Below are 17,649 nucleotides of genomic sequence, written 5' to 3' on the forward strand. Positions count from 1 at the left end.
TCCTCCAAAAGGGAGCACGTGTGGCTCCCAGGAGAGCAGTTTGGCTCAGAGCTGACCCAGGGAGGACACCTAAGTGTTTGATTGATGGAGGGATGAGGGGTAAGGAGCAAGGGTTGGAGAGAAGTGAGAGAAGCTGTAGATCATCACTGGCTGCTCCCAGTGACTGTGCAACAGCCCTGGTGCAAGATGAAATTTTGTAGAGTTGATGTTGATGCTGCAGAGCAGGAAAGGCTAGTGATGAGAGTGAAAACAGAGTGCCGTCCATAAAAGAGACACCGAGTGAACAGCAGGTAGCTTTATGGATGTGGCTGGCCCCAGAAAAGAGGCCTGGGGGTCAGAGGATGGAGGGAGAGATGGGGTGAGACAGGTGCACCAAGCTTTTCACAACAGAAGTATTGGCATGAAGTGATATGGGGAAGGTGGGCCTATGAATCCCGAACTGTTTCCTCCACAGACACATTTTTATTTTAGTGACGTCATGTATTCCTTCCTGATTCATTTTCCAAGGGCAGCAGTTCCAAAGCATTCATGTGTCTGTATCCTGTATTTAAATGTTTGTTCATGTGGCCCATGATTTGTTAATAACCATCTCAATGTACTCCCTTTGGAGGCGATCCTTTTCCTGTTTGATGCTTCTGTGATTCTACCCATGAAGCCAGAAGCTCTTAGCAACGTGGACAATTGTCCCAATAACCCTGTGGTTCTACTCCTGTATACATCCCAGAGAAGTTCTCACACTGATACTTAAGGAAACCTTCACAAAGATTTTCTTGAGGGAATGGTGAAATGTGCACACTTACCTAAGGGGTCGGCAGGTAGGAGCAAGTGTGTAAAGGTACACGGAGCAGTGTGTGTGGATCTTAGAATCATGGTGTTAAGAGAAATGCCTTCATGTTGATGCATGGCAAAACCAGTACAATATTGTAAAGTAATTAGCCTCTAATTAAAAGAAATAAATTTAAATTAAAAAAAATAAAAAAAGAGAAATGCCTAAGAAATTAATGACATATATGCACAATACTACTTGCAGAATTAAAATACAGGCACACCAGACATTAGAAAACATATGAACATACATCAGGATGGTTGCCTATGGTGTACCTTAGTACCTGAAACTATGCTCCCCCTGCACTGGTACTTATTTTGGCCTTGATTTCTTATCCTGTACCCTGCCTGGTCTCCCCAAAGTCCATCCAGAAGGAAAGCCTCTGACCTTCCTTTCTGCCAATCGCCAGATCTTGAGCCCTGTATTTCTGCCTCTCAGAAGACACTGCTGACCTGGATAGGTTCCTAGGTACTATCTGGTTCAGCTCAGTTCAGTCACTCAGTTGTGTCTGACTCTGCAACCCCATGGACTGCAGCATGCCAGGCTTCCCTGTCCATCACCAACTCCCAGAGCTTGCTCAAATTCATGTCCATCGAGTTGATGATGCCATCCAGCCATCTCATCCTCTGCTATCTGATTAGGATCAATATAATATCTCTCACTGCTGGGTTCTCACTTGCAAACTGGGTCCCATGGCGTAGATGCTGACCCTTTGCTGGGGCCACCCAGTGCAGCTGCGTTAATTCCTCTAGTGGATGCTGTGGTGGGCTGCCACAGTCTTCTTTTAGGACTGAGGTGCATTTTGGGAAGCGATAAAGGATCTACCTGCAGTGCAGGAGACGTGGAGACATGGGTTCTATCCCTGGGTCAGGAAGACCCCTTGGAGAAGGAAATGGTGATCCACTCTTGTATTCTTGCCTGGAAAATCCCATGGACAGAGGAGCCTGGCGGACTTCAGTCCATGGGGTTGCAAAAGAGTTGGACATGACTGAGTGGCTGAGCACAGCAGCCATTCCCCAAGATATTGGGAGAGTCGGCAACTGAAGTTCTCGGCTGAGGTGCCCTCCCGGAATTCCTGTCAGCCTTAGATTGCCACTTCACTCAATATTAGGGCTTCTTTCCTGGGTATCCAGTGACTGGTCATGCCTATACTTAGTTGTGCCTGACTCTTTGCAACCCCATGGACTATATAGCCTGGCAGGCCTCTCTGTCCATGGGATTTTTCAGGCAAGAATACTGGAGTGGGTGCCATTTCCTCCTCCAGGGGGTCTTCCTGACCCAGGGATCAAACCGGCATCTCCTGCATTTGTAGGCAGAATCTTTACCTGCTGAGCCATCGGGGAAGCCTGGATGCATAGACTAAAGGTCCAGCCCATTTGTCTTGCCTAATGTGGAACTGCTCATGAGAGCCATCCTGCTTTCAGACCTCCTTTACATCAACTCTTTCACCTGGGCCCCGACTCAATGCCCTTCCTAGCCAGCCCCAGTTGTCAAGGCACCAGCTCACCTTCTGTCAGAGCCCAACAACAGATAACAAATAGCATTCAGATGAACCTAGTCCCCTTGAAGAAGATTATCAGGTCCTCCTTAATTGTTCCTAATATCTCTTTGAGGGATCAAGGGTGGGGCTTGGGCCCCTCTTATTTTTTTTTTTCTTCTGCGTTTAATAATACAGATGACCTCGGAAGAAGCCAGTTTGTCCAGCTCACTGGTTTGTTAATGAACGTTCAACATAATGTTAGCAGGAGAGTTTCAGAATCAGGAGTTTCTTTGTCCCCCTTTAAAGAAGCCCAAGATTTAGAAATCCTTGCTTATAAAAACCTGTCCATTGGGAGACATTTGTGTTATTAAAGAGTTCTTTGTTCTACAGGAGGATCTGATGAAAGGCTCCTTTAAATAGCAAACTCCCTAGGTGAATGAAAAATACGGTTTAACTGACACACTCTCCTTTTAAAGATAGGTATTGCCTCAAACCAATTACAACTGTAGGTTTCCCCACTTCCTCCTGCATTTTAGGAGCTTGGAGTCCACAGATGCTTTCCAGGGTAGGACCACCTGCTGAAGCCCACAGGCTGAGCAGGACCAGAGGAAGACAAAAGCCAGGGAAGAAATCCCATGCTAATCTGGAGTCCTCAAAGCCTGGATGGGGTCTTGTTCACCTTGCTGGAGCCTTTACCTCTTCTGCTCAGAATGGCAGAAATGAAATGTTTTCATTCATTTCCCTCTAATTGTTTAGAAAAGCCATCTGTATTACCAATTTAAGAAAGCTACAAACATCCAGCCATTTTGCATAGCTACACACCCTGAATTTTAAAACACTGAAAAATCAGAGGAAGAGAAAAAGACATAAACCCGGGATGGTCAAAGATATGTTTGCAAATGAACTCAGAAATGGGAGCAGTAAACACTGAATTGTTCAACTTTAAAAGAATGTTAATGTTTTTGTATTTATTACATAAGACCTTGTTCTACATCGAACAGAGACTTGAGAATTCCTGCATTCTTTTCAAAGTCAGTCATTATAATAAACTTGCTTTCATCTTGGAATGAAATAAAAGTGGCTTTCCCCTTCACAAATGATTTTAAACCATTATGCTTTCAAATGCATTAATGTATTTGGTAACTTCATTACTGAGTATGTCTTCTTTTATTGGCCTCTTGTCTTTAGCATTTACCTGGAGGAAACCGAGATGTCAATGTTAACTGAAATATGAAGTCAGTATAGATGGGCATCCAATATGTTAAAGTTTTACATCAGAGAATTTGGGAATACACTTTTAAGCACTTCCTGCATTAGATTCAGTGAATCACAATAAAAAGGATTGCTTGCAAGTGGTTTGGTCCAACCCCTCACTTTAGATGAAGAGTCTTAACTGGGGAAAAGTGAAATGACTTCCCCGAAACGGCAGGGCAGTTCAGCAGCAGACTGGGACTAGAACATAGGTTACTCTGTTCCCGGTCCAGTGCTATGTCCTACGTTAGTCAAATCACAGCAGTCCTGTTCCTTAGGGGTGTGTTGATACACCCCACTACACAGTCCTCTGGTTCTTCTGCAAAAACCTTGCTTCTGTTAGAGCCACCAGCTTCTTGAGGGTATGTGCTCACAGTCTTTAACTTCAAAGTGTGAGTCACTCAGTCATGTCCGACTCTTGGTGACCCCATGGACTGTAGCCCACTAGACGCCTCTGTCCATGGAATTCTCTAGGCAAGAATACTGGAGTGGATAACCGTTCTCTTCTCCAGGGGATTGTCCCAACCCAGGGATCAAACCTGGGTCTCCTGCACTGCAGGCAGATTCTTTACCATCTGAGCCACCAGGGAAGTCCCCTAACTTCCTGTTTTCCCATGAAGATTTTAGAGCCTACCAGGGTGCTCTTTCTTCCTCTCCCCTGTCTTCCTCAGCACTAATGGCTACATTAAAAATAGTTTCTCTTTTTCTGCACTGTTTTTTGAGAATTCACCAGGTGTTTTGTATGAGCGTTTCCTCTGTTCACCATTGAACTCCTAGTGTCACAGCCCCTTTCTTCTTTCCCCACTGTCGTTCTCCTTGGCCATTCTTCCCCTTGGCTGCTCTGTAGTCCACATATTGGTTTCTCTTCACACCATCCTGAGTTTCCTCTGCCTAGTAGGGCCTTTCCTGGTAACTCCCACCACGTCACTCTAATGCTCAGATTCTTCTGTCCCTCCTCTTGACCTGTCTACTTTTCTACAAATGTCTCAGCCTTGCATTCGAGGCCCCTGAAACAAAAGCTTAAACTTCCTTTGCCAGGCCTATCAGCCACACTTCCCCTCATATAACCAATACACCAAACTGGCACTGTCCAAAAATGCAGCCGCCAGCCACATACGGGTATTGAGCACTTGAAATACATCCAGGCCAAACAGAGATACACTGTAAGTTTCAAATACACACCAGATGTCAAAGACTTGGCAAAGCAAAATAAAGCACCTCATTAATAATTTTTATATCGATCGACGTTGAGATGTATGTGGCTGAACCCCCTTGACTCTGTTTTTCTCAGCTTTCTCTTAGGCCCACAGTCTTACCCCTCTCCTTTCTGCATGGCTGACCTTTAGTGCACTCAGAAGGAATGCACCCAAATTGGATGAGTTTCCTGTCACCTTTTACCCTTGTCTTCATCCAAAATGAAAACTGGAAGAATGCCTCCTGCTGATGCAGATGATTAATGGTCATGAAACCCCCAAGCGGAAGGAAAAACCCCTGGTTCCCATCTGGTGTGGACCTGCTTCTCCATGGCAGTCAGGTTCTATTTTCAGCTCTGGTCCCTGTAAAGCCCCCGTACACCCTTTTCCACACCCTGCAGTATGAAGTACAACTGTGCACGTTGTCCACTTAATCCCACCTGTATATAAATTACCCTCAATAAGCTTCATAGTTGCACTTCATGAAGATGCCTGTTTTGTTTTTCAATCTCAAGTTTAGAAGACATTATTTAATATAATAATTTTGCCTTCCAACAAAAATTCAACATTGAATATTCAAAATTTCAATATTCAATTGAATATTCAAAATTCAATATTCAACTTTGCCTTCCAACAAAAATGATTTTGTACATTTGGATTAAATAAAATATTTTACCAACCTAGACAGCATATTAAAAAGCAGAGACATTACTTTGTTAACAAAGGTCCGTCTAGTCAAGGCTATGGTTTTTCCAGTAGTCATGTATGGATGTGAGAGTTGGACTATAAAGAAAGCTGAGCATCGAAGAATTGATGCTTTTGAACTGTGGTGTTGGAGAAGACTCTTGAGAGTCCCTTGGACTGCAAGGAGATCCAACCAGTCCATTCTAAAGGAGATCAGTCCTGGGTGTTCATTGGAAGGACTGATGTTGAAGCTAAAGCTCCAATACTTTGGCCACCTGATGTGAAGAGCTGACTCATTTGAAAAGACCCTGATGCTGGGAAAGATTGAGAGCAGGAGGAGAAGGGGACAACAGAGGATGAGATGGTTGGATGGCATCACCAACTCAATGGACATGGGGTTTGGGTAGACTCTGGCAGTTGGTGATGGACAGGAAGGCCTGGTGTGCTTGCAGTTCATAGGATCACAAAGAGTCAGACATGACTGAGTGACTGAATTGAACTGAAACTTTATTTCACCTTTTTAAACCTTTTAAAATGTGGCTATTAAAAATTAAAATGACATTTGTGACTAACATATTTCTACTAGACAGTGCTTCCCTAGACAAATCAGACGTTCATGTTTCCTGAATTTGCCTCATATTGTCCTGCCTTCTGGAGAAGGAGATGGCACCCCACTCCAGTACTCTTGCCTGGAAAATCCCATGGATGGAGGAGCCTGGTGGGCTGCAGTCCATGGGGTTGCAAAGAGTCAGACACAACTGAGCGACTTCACTTTCACTTTTCACTTGCATGCATTGGAGAAGGAAATGGCAACCCACTCCAGTGTTCTTGCCTGGAGAATCCCAGGGACGGGGGAGCCTGGTGGGCTGCCATCTATGGAGTCACACAGAGTCGGACACGACTGAAGTGACTTAGCAGCAGCAGCAGCAGCCCTGCCTTCATTCACACTGTTTCTGCCGCCTGGCACATCCACCCTTCTCTGCTGGTTAGATTCTACCCTTGGTTAAGGTCTGTCTCGGGCGCTGTGTACTCTATGGAATGTGTCTTCATCGCCATGTGCATGTGCTTTCTCTCTGGGCGGCAGCATGGTGGGAAAGTGACAATGTAGACTCAGAAGCCAGACTGCCTGGGTGCATTTCACATGTATAGAGTGATGATGATACTAACTACTGCACAGATTTTTGAGATTCAGTAAGAAAATGTTTATGTAATATTAATACAGTATCTTTCACAAGATTAGAGCTCAATAAGTACTTTTAATTCCCAGCTGCTTGCTGTGAAGGGTTCAAGTTACCCCAGCCATGCCTCATGACAACTCTGCCTCCTTGCTGGGGATGGGGTAGGGTGGACTCTGTACTTTGGAATGGATTCTTGTATTGTTTGTCCAACCCTTACGTTGACAAAGTGCCTGTGACTTGTCTCCAACTCTTTACTCCGCAGATTATACATAGGACAACTGAGAGAGAGGGTGGACATTCCCACTTGGCACCTTTCCGTTGAGCTCAGGTATTCCTTATAGACTGTGTCTGATAGCCTTTTAAAGAAATGATAAGGAAATGATAAAGAATAACCTTCCATTAAACATTTCAACTCTAGGGAGCCACTCTGCAGAGTTCTCATTTGCTCATTGATTCTAAAAAGTGTGGTCAGTTGCAACTCTCCCACTGGAAAGTACAATTTGAGTGACTCTTCTTTAAGACAGCCTTTGCAAAGCACCCGAGAAGCTTGAGGAGTTTATGAATTACAATGTGAACCAAGAGTTTCAAGAAGATTCCCTGGGTGATGGATTTTCCAAATCATTTGTACAACAACTAAATTAAAAATGTAAAGCCTCAGAGAAAAATGGTCAACACATCTAAGCCCTTACTCAAGACCCATTTCTAAAGACACAAAGCAAAATAACCCAATCTCTACCCCCAAACTCGAATTCTTCTAGCAATAATATAACATGACAGGAATAACTCTGGTAAATAAAACTACATGTTGAATCTTCCCCAGGGAAGGTGTGCATTTTCTGTAATGATTTCTCAAAAATATTTCTTAGAAGCAGAGAACATTATGTTGTCAGGGCAGTCACATTGCAGCTATGCTTCGGGAGCCTCTTTCATTACAAGATTCTGTTTCCAGACACTTTTTTATTTTTTTGGTGAGCCTGTTAAAGCTGGATGCAACTGATAAACTACATGCTTTTAATTAATTTGATGGAATGGGTTTGAATTGCCTGAAATTATTGGCATGTGTACCTTCCCTTTTCACTAGCTCCTCAGATCTGGTAGACACGTTTGTGTGGTTGCCTGGTTCACAAAGGCCCCTTCTCTGGAAGCATCTCAGTGCTGCTTGCAGCAGCGTGGAAGCATCTCATTGTCTGTGCTCCAGTCTCAGCAGTGGGATGGGGCACCCTCAGATTCTCCCTCTAGGAATTTGAAACTTGTGATAGGTCTTTGGAGCTGATTCATTACAAAGGTGGAATCTAGAGAAAAGTTCCCTGACCTCTTGCTGCTAAAATGCCAAATTCTCCCTGGATCTTGCTCACATCTTTCTAGCTCCTTATTCTTCTGTTAAGTTAATCTCTTATGATTAAATCTGTCAGAATTGATTTCTGATGCCTGCAAATAAGAAAAGCCTTCATCAGAGCCACACCCACTGTTTCCAGGGGAAAGTCATCCACTCTCCATTGATGATCCATGACACAGACAGGGCACATGCCTGGTGGTCCATGAGAGAGCAGAAGGCTTTAAACAGTGATTCCCTGGTGGCCTCACTAAGCTGGTTTCAAAGGCCAAGATGGAGTCTGTGGGATAACCATGTTATCCCACTGCCCCTGCAGAGAGTGAGGCTTAAAGAACTACAGTTCAACAATCCTTTCACCAAGGTGTCTTTGTTACTCTGGCTAGAAGGGACAGAATCTTTCTCTGAAATCTCACTAGACTGTGTGTGTAACCTTCATCTGGCTTTTATCACCTTCTGCATTTCTGTCAGTTACCTGAGAATGAGTCCTCTCCCTCCTATGGCTGGAAGACTGTAAGCTTTTGGGGGGCAGGGGCTGGTCTGTGGATCCTGTGCATCGCCCTATACATGTCAGTACCTAGTTCCTGAGTGGTCAGCAAGTCTGACCTGAAGGTTTTCTGTGTGTCCAGCCGCAGGCTTAGGGAAGGGGAAAGGACCTAGAATAGGCTTGGGTGCTCTAGCTGGACAGGTAGGACTGGCCCAGTTGAATGATAGAAAACAGAGTACAATCATGTATTATGTGACGTGTTTGAGAGGCCACTCAGCCGGTGCTGAAAAGACCAGCATATATGAGTTCCAGGCAGTAATGAGCTCTGGTGTTTCAGGATTCTAACTTATTTACCTTCCAGGCTGAGAAGACCCCGTGGGTCATTTTCTCTAATTAACACCTCACAGGAGCAAAACTATTCCATCAGGCTTCCATCAGCCTTTGCAAAGGCTGTCTTAACAGTAATAGATATTTACTGTTCAACTTCACATACAGGCTGTGGGTTTTTCAGGTCTTCTCTGCATCATCAGATTATTACAATAATCCTTTGCAGTTATGGAAAACCTTTATTTCCAAGTACTTTTGGCCCTGCTGTCTCGGTTTTCTTCACCACAGTCGACCCCACTCAGGGGTAAGAATCATGATGCCCCTTTTACAGACAGAACAGAGGTTTTCTTGCTGTCCTGAGTCCACACTGCAAATTAGAGAAAGGGGGACCTGGTGCTAGGACTCACGTCTGCCTGGTCCATGTCCTGTTGATCAATTCAGATAATTTGGGGGATGTGCTGGGCCTTACCCCATCGTACCAGGGTGTTTTCACCCCTGTGGGATCAGAAATGCTCTCTACTGCTGCTCCCGAGGTAGAATTATGAACCCGGGAGTCACCTCATTTTATCAGCGTCAAGGACAAACTTAACAGCAGCAAGGGATAAAGCTTTCCTTCTGCAAGTTCAGTTTTACTTGTAGATTGGACTTTTCTGACTCTGGCTCAGGTGGCATTCAAGACTCGTGGTTCAGGGCCACCAGAGAACAGCTGTGAGTGGTGTGCCAGCATGGAGGGGGCGGCATCTCCTAGTGAGGCAGAAGCTGAGAGTAAATGAGGACCATGTGGGGAAGCAGCTAGAAGCTTCCCACTAAGTCAGGGAGCCCACCTGCCTGGTGGGTGGGATTATTTTAATTTCCTTCTTAAAAAAAAAAAAAAAAGAACTGGTGTAAAATTTGTTAAAATCTGCATTAAATGTGATTTTTTTGCACATTAAGGGGAGCTGCCAGAATGGAACACATATGCTCCCATGGAGCCAGCCCTCTTGGGTCTGGTTGGAGAGCAGCAGGGCCTCTCTCCACCACCATGACCCTGGCTTTAAAATTCCATGTGTAAGATCAAAGTTACACATGGCCAAGACACTGCCTGGTGCCGCCAACCTGGGAGATTATATTTTGGAAAGAAAGCTTTTGTGTCTCATTTTTTAAGACATGAAAAGTAGCCAAACTGAGGAGATTAGAAAGAAGGTAGAGGTGGGTGAAGGAGCAGAACTGGAGCCCTGAATTAATCTAACACACTACTTTTGAAATAAGAAAAAGGATAATGTAGAGAAAATCCAAGGAATTATTGCTCTGCAAAGGGAAGGCTGGATCCAATGCCAAAGGGATCTGTGTGTGGAGCTTTTTGGCTCCACACTTCCACTGAGATTCTGGGAGCTCTGCTGCTTGCATTTTAGTGTCCTTCTAGGGGCCATCATTCACTTTCCCCAAAAGGATGATTTCTAAACTAATAAAATCTGGCCCTTGCAAAGCTTCTCCCAGGGAGTCTGTTTATAGGCACAGCCAGGTTTAAGAATTGTCTTGAAGATAATAACTGGGAGAGCTGAGTCAGAACTGAAGTTCAAGATCAACCTCTATCTTGGGCCTTTCTTTCTGTTTTTGTGGGAGTGAGGTAGGAAGGTGGAACATGAGCTTTCAGAATTCTGAGTTTTTTTTTTTTTGAGTCTGGTTCAGCTGCAGGTAGGGCCAAGCTGTTCTACTTGAAAGAGTTTAGTAGGCTTCCCTCTGTCCTATGGACTCTTACCTGGTGCCCTGACCCGGGAACCAATAGGTCTCAATTCACGTTGCCCTGGTAATTGTTTTGTTTTCATGGGTCCTGGGCTGGGAATTGATTTTTTTCTAGTGAATGAGTTAAAACAAATTGACAACAAAAATTAGAACAATCTATGGGACTGTTGGGATACACGATCAATAATATAGGTAAGCTTCCAGTCTTGCTTCTCTGGATGGTCCTTTTAAAGGACAGAAAATCTGGGACCTGGATGTTGATATAATAGAAAGAACCGCCTCTGATACTCATAGCACCTCACCTTCCCATTTTCTAGGATGGAGATTTTTTTTTTCATTTATTCATTTCTTAAATTGGAGGATAATTGCTTTGTAGTGTTGTGTTGATTGCTGTCATACACCAATGTGGATCAGCTGTAAGTACACATATGTCTCCTCCCTCTTGAACCTTGCTGCCAGCCCCCACCCCATCCCAGCCTTCTAGGCTGTCCCAGAGCGCTGGGTTGGGCCCCCTGCGTTACACAGGAACTCCCCACTGGCCATCTGTTTGCACGTGGTGATGTGTGTCTCAGTGCTGCTCTCTCCATTCGCCCCCCTTCTCCTTCCCCTGCTGTGCCCACGAGTCTGTTCTCTGTGTCTGCATCTCTATTCCTGCCTTGTACATAGGTCCACAGTACCATATTTCTAGATTCCGTATATATGCATTGATATATGATGTTTGTTTTTCTCCTTCTGACTTACTTCACTCCTCACTAGGACTGATTCAAATTTGCTCCTTTTTATGGCTGAGTAATATTCCATTGTATATATGTACCATAACTCTTTATCCATTCATCCATAGGGGGATATCTACATTGTTTCCATGTCCTAGCTATTGTAAATAGTGCTGCAATAAATATTGGGGTACATGTGTCTTTTAAAATTATTGTTTTATCAGGGTATATGCCTAGTGGTGGGATTGCTAGATCATATGGTAGTTTTATTCCTAGTTTTTTGGGTTTTTTTTTAACAAGTCTCTAGGATGGAGATTTTAAAGTAACAGTTAGATGCGGTACGTGCTTTCCTTTTGCACTGGTTCATTGTTCCTGTTCAGCTCAATTTGATCATCATATAGTTCAACAGACACTTTAATCACACTACCTGTGAACTTTTGGAAATCCTGAGCTGAGTAAGACCCCTTCAGGTGCTTCTCACTTTAGCACAATGATTCAAAACCATGGTGGGGTGAGGTGGGGACTCCCACTCCCCGCCCCAACACACACTGTCAGCAGGGGCATTTGACTAATGTCTAGAGAACTTTTGTTTGTCATCATCTGAGAGGGTAGTGCTACTGGCATTTAGCAGGTGGAGGACAGGGATGTGCCTGACACCCTGCAGTGTACCAAACAGCTGCCCACAGCAAATGATTATCTGGCCCCAGAGAACAGCTGTGTTGAGGTTGAGGAAGCCTGCTGTTGCAGAGAGGTCCATGTGGAATAAACAGTTTATATGGGAGATATGCAAAAGCAGATATAAGTACAAAGTATCAGAGCAAGGGTATATGGGACAGAAGGGCCATGGGGAAAACTTGTTGGGAAGCGACTTCAAATCATGATTTTTATTTAATGCCTTTGCAATCACCTATCCAAGAATGACTCTGAAAGTTTATTAGTCGAGAACTACATATTGGGAATTTTTTTTTTTTCTTTTTGCACAACTCTGGGTAATTTAATCAAACATTCCTGATAACTTTATATTTCCCCTTACAAAAAAATTTCCCCAAAGAACCAGGGAGAGGTATAAATAGGGAAGAATACATTCAACCTTATTCTTGGCTTCTCAGCAAGGAAATCTCTAGTCCACTCTGAGCTGTGCTTTTCTTTCACCTGGACTCGCCTTTCCTTCTCTCCTTCAAGGTTTAGCCTCATAACCCTTAGTCCATGATGCTTTCCCTTGGAGATTTCCATGCATAGGGAGTGGTCTATTCCCTGAACTCCTCAGAGCCTCGCTGCCTATGCTTCTCCTGGGTGTGAGTGTGTTTCTGCCTAGACTGTGGGCTCCTCAAGGACAGGGACCACCCCCTCCATTGGTATATCCCTCTACAGCACAGAACATGCTCTGGATCTCGATTTACACTCAAGGTAGGAGAAGGAGAAAGACATTCAGGAAAGATGTTCAGAAAATTAACATCTTCCTGTGACACTGGACTGACAGATACAGCACATTTTCTCCTTCTAAAGTCTCTGGATTGTGTCTTATAATAAAGTCTAAAAGTTTAATCTCTGTTTAGTAGGCACAACATGCAAAAAATAAACTGTCATTATTATTATTAGCATTTTCTTACTAACAGATTTTTCAGAAGCTGTTTCTATATCAAGCAGACCAACCTTTCTGTTGTCATAGAGACAAAGATCTTTATATAACCATAGGCAAGGTGAGATTTTTTTTTTCTTTCTCTCCTTCTACTTGTCTGGAACTAATAAGAAAAGGAAAAGGAAAAAATTTTAATTAATTCTTTTAGATTTTTTTTCTCCAGTTAAAATGAGTGAACACATGGGAGGCATTTTTTTTTTTTTGTATTATATTTTAGATTTTAAATTCTTAAGTTTTTAATAAAATACTGTTGGGCTAGAAAGATCTGAACAACAGAATGATGCCATTTTCAAAATTTGCAAGTAGTGGGCTTATTAATGATAAGCAATTATTATCTATATTCCTTTATTTTTTTTAAACCGAATAGTGGACTTCAGATGGAAGTCTTATAAGGCAGGACTGCTGCTGCTGCTGCTAAGTTGCTTCATCATGTCCGACTCTGTGCGACCCCAGAGACGGCAGCCCATCAGGCTCCCCTGTCCCTGGGATTCTCCAGGCAAGAACACTGCGGTGGGTTGCCATTTCCTTCTCCAATGCATGAAAGTGAAAAGTGAAAGGGAAGTCACTCAGTCGTGTGTGACTCTTCACGACCCCATGGACTGCAGCCTACCAGTCTCCTCCGTCCATGGGATTTTCCAGGCAAGAGTACTGGAGTGGGTGCCATTGCCTTCTCCAAAGGCAGGACTACCAAGGCCTGAAATGACTGAAACATAAACTAGCATCTACTGATGGACCAGTGATGAATTCTAAGGTGCTCTGTGGTTCTCACCTGTCCAACCCCCAGAACTGAGAGAGCCACCCCTCACTGCACAGAATCAAACCCTGTGGATGACCTAGTGCAAGACTGCATCCTTCTTATCCTTTATCTCATAATTTTAATTCTCTTTTTATGAACTCCCAATAACTTGTTATTTGTGTCATTTTCTGTCTCATAATTACTGTTTACCACTTCATTCATCATTAAGAAAAGAGGATTTCAGCATGAACCCATTCACTTTTTCTTTCCTTTGCCTCAGTGTTAAATTACACCTTTATCCATCTGTCTTCTTCTCTCAGACTCAGAAGTATCCCTGTATTTTAAGAATTACCCCTTCCCCTTTAATCTGATGCCAGTGCCTTCCTCCCACTCACACTGATATTTTATACCATCATTCCTTGCATCTTCAATCAGTCCTTCTCCATAGATTCCTTCCTCTACTCCTTTTTGAAGACAACACCAGAAAAATAAAACAAAAAACTTTTCTTAATCATGTTAATTTTTCCATATGTCTCAGACTTCGAGGTTTTAATCTGATCACAACTGCCTTTTTTTTTTTTTTAATAAATAGATATTGTCTATGTATGTGTGTGTGTGCTGGAGTGGATGTTGGAGGAGATGGAGAAGAGAAGTTTATGGCACATAGAAGTTCTAAATATTCTTCTTGCTTTCCAGAAGATCATATCCTCCATGGAGAGCAACTGGGATTTCCCAGGTGTGCTAGTTTTAGAACCTGCCTGCCAATGTAGGAGATGCAAAAGATATGGTGTTTGATTCCTGGGCTGGGAAGATCCCTTGGAATAGGAAATGCACAACCCACTCCAGTATTCTTGCCTGGAAAATTCCATGGACAGTGGATTCTGGTGGACTGCAGTCCACGAGGTCGCAAGAATTGGACATGACTGAGTGAGCACTGGAGAGCAATACCTTGATGCTCAAACTTTAGCATCTATCAGAATCTCTCAGGGAGGTTGTTCAAATGCAGACTGCTGGACTACACCCTCGGAGTTTCTGATGTAGTAGATTGGGGCTGGGGGCTGAGAGCATGCATTTCTAACATTTTCCAGGTGATATTTATGCTGCTGGTCTGAGGAACATTGTCTTAAAGAAGCTGCTGCTAAGCTGCTAAGTCACTTGAGTCGTGTCCGACTCTGTGCGACCCCATAGACGGCAGCCCACCAGGCTACCCCGTCCCTGGGACTCTCCAGGCAAGAACACCGGAGTGGGTTGCCATTTCCTTCTCCAGTGCATGAAACTGAAAAGTGAAAGTGAAGTTGCTCAGTCATGTCCAACCCTCAGCGACCCCATGGACTGCAGCCTTCCAAGGCTCCTCTGTTCATGGGATTTTCCAGGCAAGAGTACTGGAGTGGGGTGACATTGCCTTCTCCGCTTAAAGAAGCTACACTCCTATTAATTCTTATGCAACTCTCGTGTCATATGCATGTTTAAATCACCTTATCATGCTGAGAAACTTATCCCCTTTTGGCCTTTATAGGCTCCACCTCCATAGGGTTCTCCCTTGAAGTCATCTCTCAATTATCTGATCCTCGGGAAGCCTGGCCTTGTGAGGGTCAGAATGTGTGCTGAACTAAGGGGTTTAAAAGTCTAGGAGAAGCTGCTGCTGGCGTGTATGACAAAACAGTGCATGTGAAGGGAGGAAGGTCAAGGATTCTGTAGCATTCCCCAGGGATGGTCAGGGCTTCAGAGCCCGGGCAGTTGGCTCCTTTTGGGGAATGCACTAGGACTAGCCGGCCCCAGCATGCTAACAGCGCTTATACTGTGCCTGCTTCCCACCTTCATCCCCAAACCCAGTCAACCTTATAAATCTTTCTGAGGGGTTCGAGGCTTCTCTAAACTGTGCTGTTGGGCAGTGAGAGAATCTGTTGAGTTTTAGTCTTTTCACTTCAGCCTACTCCAGGGAAGAGGTACTACCTTCCTGAAACCAGTGAGGGTGTGGCAGCAGGAACTGTTGAGAGAGCTCAGTGAAAAGCTGAATCTGAAAGGAGCTGGGACTTGACTCTCTCATTCCTGTCTTCCACCAGCAGGTTCTCTGTGCGTGCGTGCTCAGTCACTTCAGTCGTGTCTGACTCTTTACAGTCCTATGGTCTGTAGTCCGCTGGGCTCCTCTGTCCATGAGATTTTCCAGGCAAGAATACTGGAGAGGGTTGCCATGCCCCACTCCAGGCAATCTTCCTGAACCAGGGATCAAACCCATGACTCCTGTGTCTCCTGCGTTGCAGGTGGATTCTTTACCACTGAGCCATTAAGGAAACCCACAGGAGATTCTCTACTCAATGCCAATTTGGAAAAACTGAGAACTTTTTTTTTTTTAAGGAAGGGGTAATTTTCTTACAAAAATGAGGAAATATTAACAGCAAGTTAAGACCTTTCTTGGCAACTCAGTAGCTGTGGGACCTGGGGAGGTTTTTATACGTCTTTGGGTCTCAGCCTCTTATAACCTGTATGCTAAGTAATGCGTGAGTGAGAAAGGCACAGTGTTAGTGGCACAGCCATCCATAAAAGCAAGATGGGAGGCTTGTCAGGGAAGGACAGGGGCTGGGACTTGGAAGGCAGTTTCCATGGATTTATTTATTGATTGAAACAAATTCTATCAGCATGGTCCTTACCTTCAGGGAATTGAGCTGACAAGATAATTAATGGAAACCAATTAATATAAACTCTTCAACCTTTACACTGTATCTCTCAACCACAAATATTCTCCAAAGGCCACTAACTCTTCCAGAGGAGAAGCTCAGCCCCTCATGCCCTTGAGGAGAAGTGGGCTCCTCACAGACTTCTGGGAGCCCATGGAAATGGGGTAGGGGGATCTCTCTCCTCCCCCAGCATGGAATTCCATCACACTATTGGTTAGAACAGAACCAAGCCCTCCACCAGCCTGGTGCCTTTGGTACACCTTTACAGTCCTCTTCTTTCTCTTTCCTTCTCTCTTTTATCACCTCTACCAAGATGTAATTTATATACAATACAATTCACCCATTTTAATTGTACAATGCAATGTTTTTTAGTTTGTTCAGGGAGTTGTGCAACCATGACCACATCGAATTTTAGATAATTTTCATCACCTCAAAAAGCAACAGCCGTTAGCAGTCACTGGGCCTTCACTCCAGCCGGATGGCTACTAATCTCCTTTCTGTTTATCTGGACATGTCATATAAATAGAACCATGTACCTTGTGCTACCTTTTTCCCAAATCGAAAAAGTCTGCTGACACTCTGATACACTTGTATACTTGTCTCCTCTTTACCCCATCAGTCTTTACCCCGGCTTCCTCTGCCTGCCTGCCAATGTGTCCAGCTCCCTAAGGGGTGGTGGTGTGCCAGAGCTGGGACTCAGGGCCTCTCATTGATTAGGCAACCAGATTGAAATGCAAGCACATCTGGTCAGACAGCCAGGCTGAAACCCAAGTACATCTGAGGTTGGGGTGGAGCCCTGGTTGGTATGCTCAGAGTTGTAGGTGGCCCTGGTGGGCCCGCAGACCCCAATGAGTGACCAGGTCACCTCTGGCCATCAGGTCTGAACACCCCATTTCTAGAGGACCACAGGGTCCTCACAGGAACCCTCGCCAGCCTGGCTGGCCCAAGGCTCAAAGACTACGCAAGACTTCTCGTGTCTCATGCCCCATCCCCTTTCAGCAGTTGCAGGGAGAGGCCTTCCCATGTGGCCTGTGGGCAGCTCCACGCCCCTGGCCAAGGTCCCAACCAGGGCGAAAGAGTGGGTCTGGGGCCGCCAGGGGCTGGAGGGTGCACGGGGCCCAGGCGCGGGAGAGGGTGGCAAGGACAGCTCCCAAGCTTGGGCTTGTCATCACCCTGAGAGGTGGTGGAGTTCGACAGGCACCGCGTCTTTCTCCAAGCATCCAGGTAAAGGGGGTCAAAGAGCAGGGAGGCCAGGAGGCCGGAGGGTGCCTGGGCGGGGGCGCCGCATACTCACAGTCGGCTGAGGCCGGCCTGCGGGCCGGGGCAGCGCAGGGCGCCGTCGGGCGGGCAGCTGCAGGGCTCTGGGCAGGGCGCCGGGCGCAGCGCCCAGAGCAACGGCGCTGGCGGC

General features: G+C 45.0%; 1 protein-coding gene across 1 annotated transcript in view; it reads right to left on the reverse strand.

Annotated features, from left to right (window-relative positions):
- Nucleotides 1-17,645, reverse strand: part of LHCGR (luteinizing hormone/choriogonadotropin receptor) — a gene marked incomplete at its 5' end in the record, with an annotated part of 61,882 nt that extends 44,237 nt beyond the window's left edge. Inside the window, one exon of the mRNA XM_010856037.1 lies at nucleotides 17,536-17,645. Within this exon, the coding sequence (XP_010854339.1) occupies nucleotides 17,536-17,645 (110 nt within the window). The remainder of the gene's footprint in view (nucleotides 1-17,535) is intronic.
- Nucleotides 17,646-17,649: the final 4 nt, after the last annotated feature.

The sequence above is a fragment of the Bison bison genome, unplaced genomic scaffold (genome assembly GCF_000754665.1).
Source record: "Bison bison bison isolate TAMUID 2011002044 unplaced genomic scaffold, Bison_UMD1.0 scf7180017864370, whole genome shotgun sequence".
In the NCBI taxonomy this organism is placed as follows: Eukaryota; Metazoa; Chordata; class Mammalia; order Artiodactyla; family Bovidae; genus Bison; species Bison bison.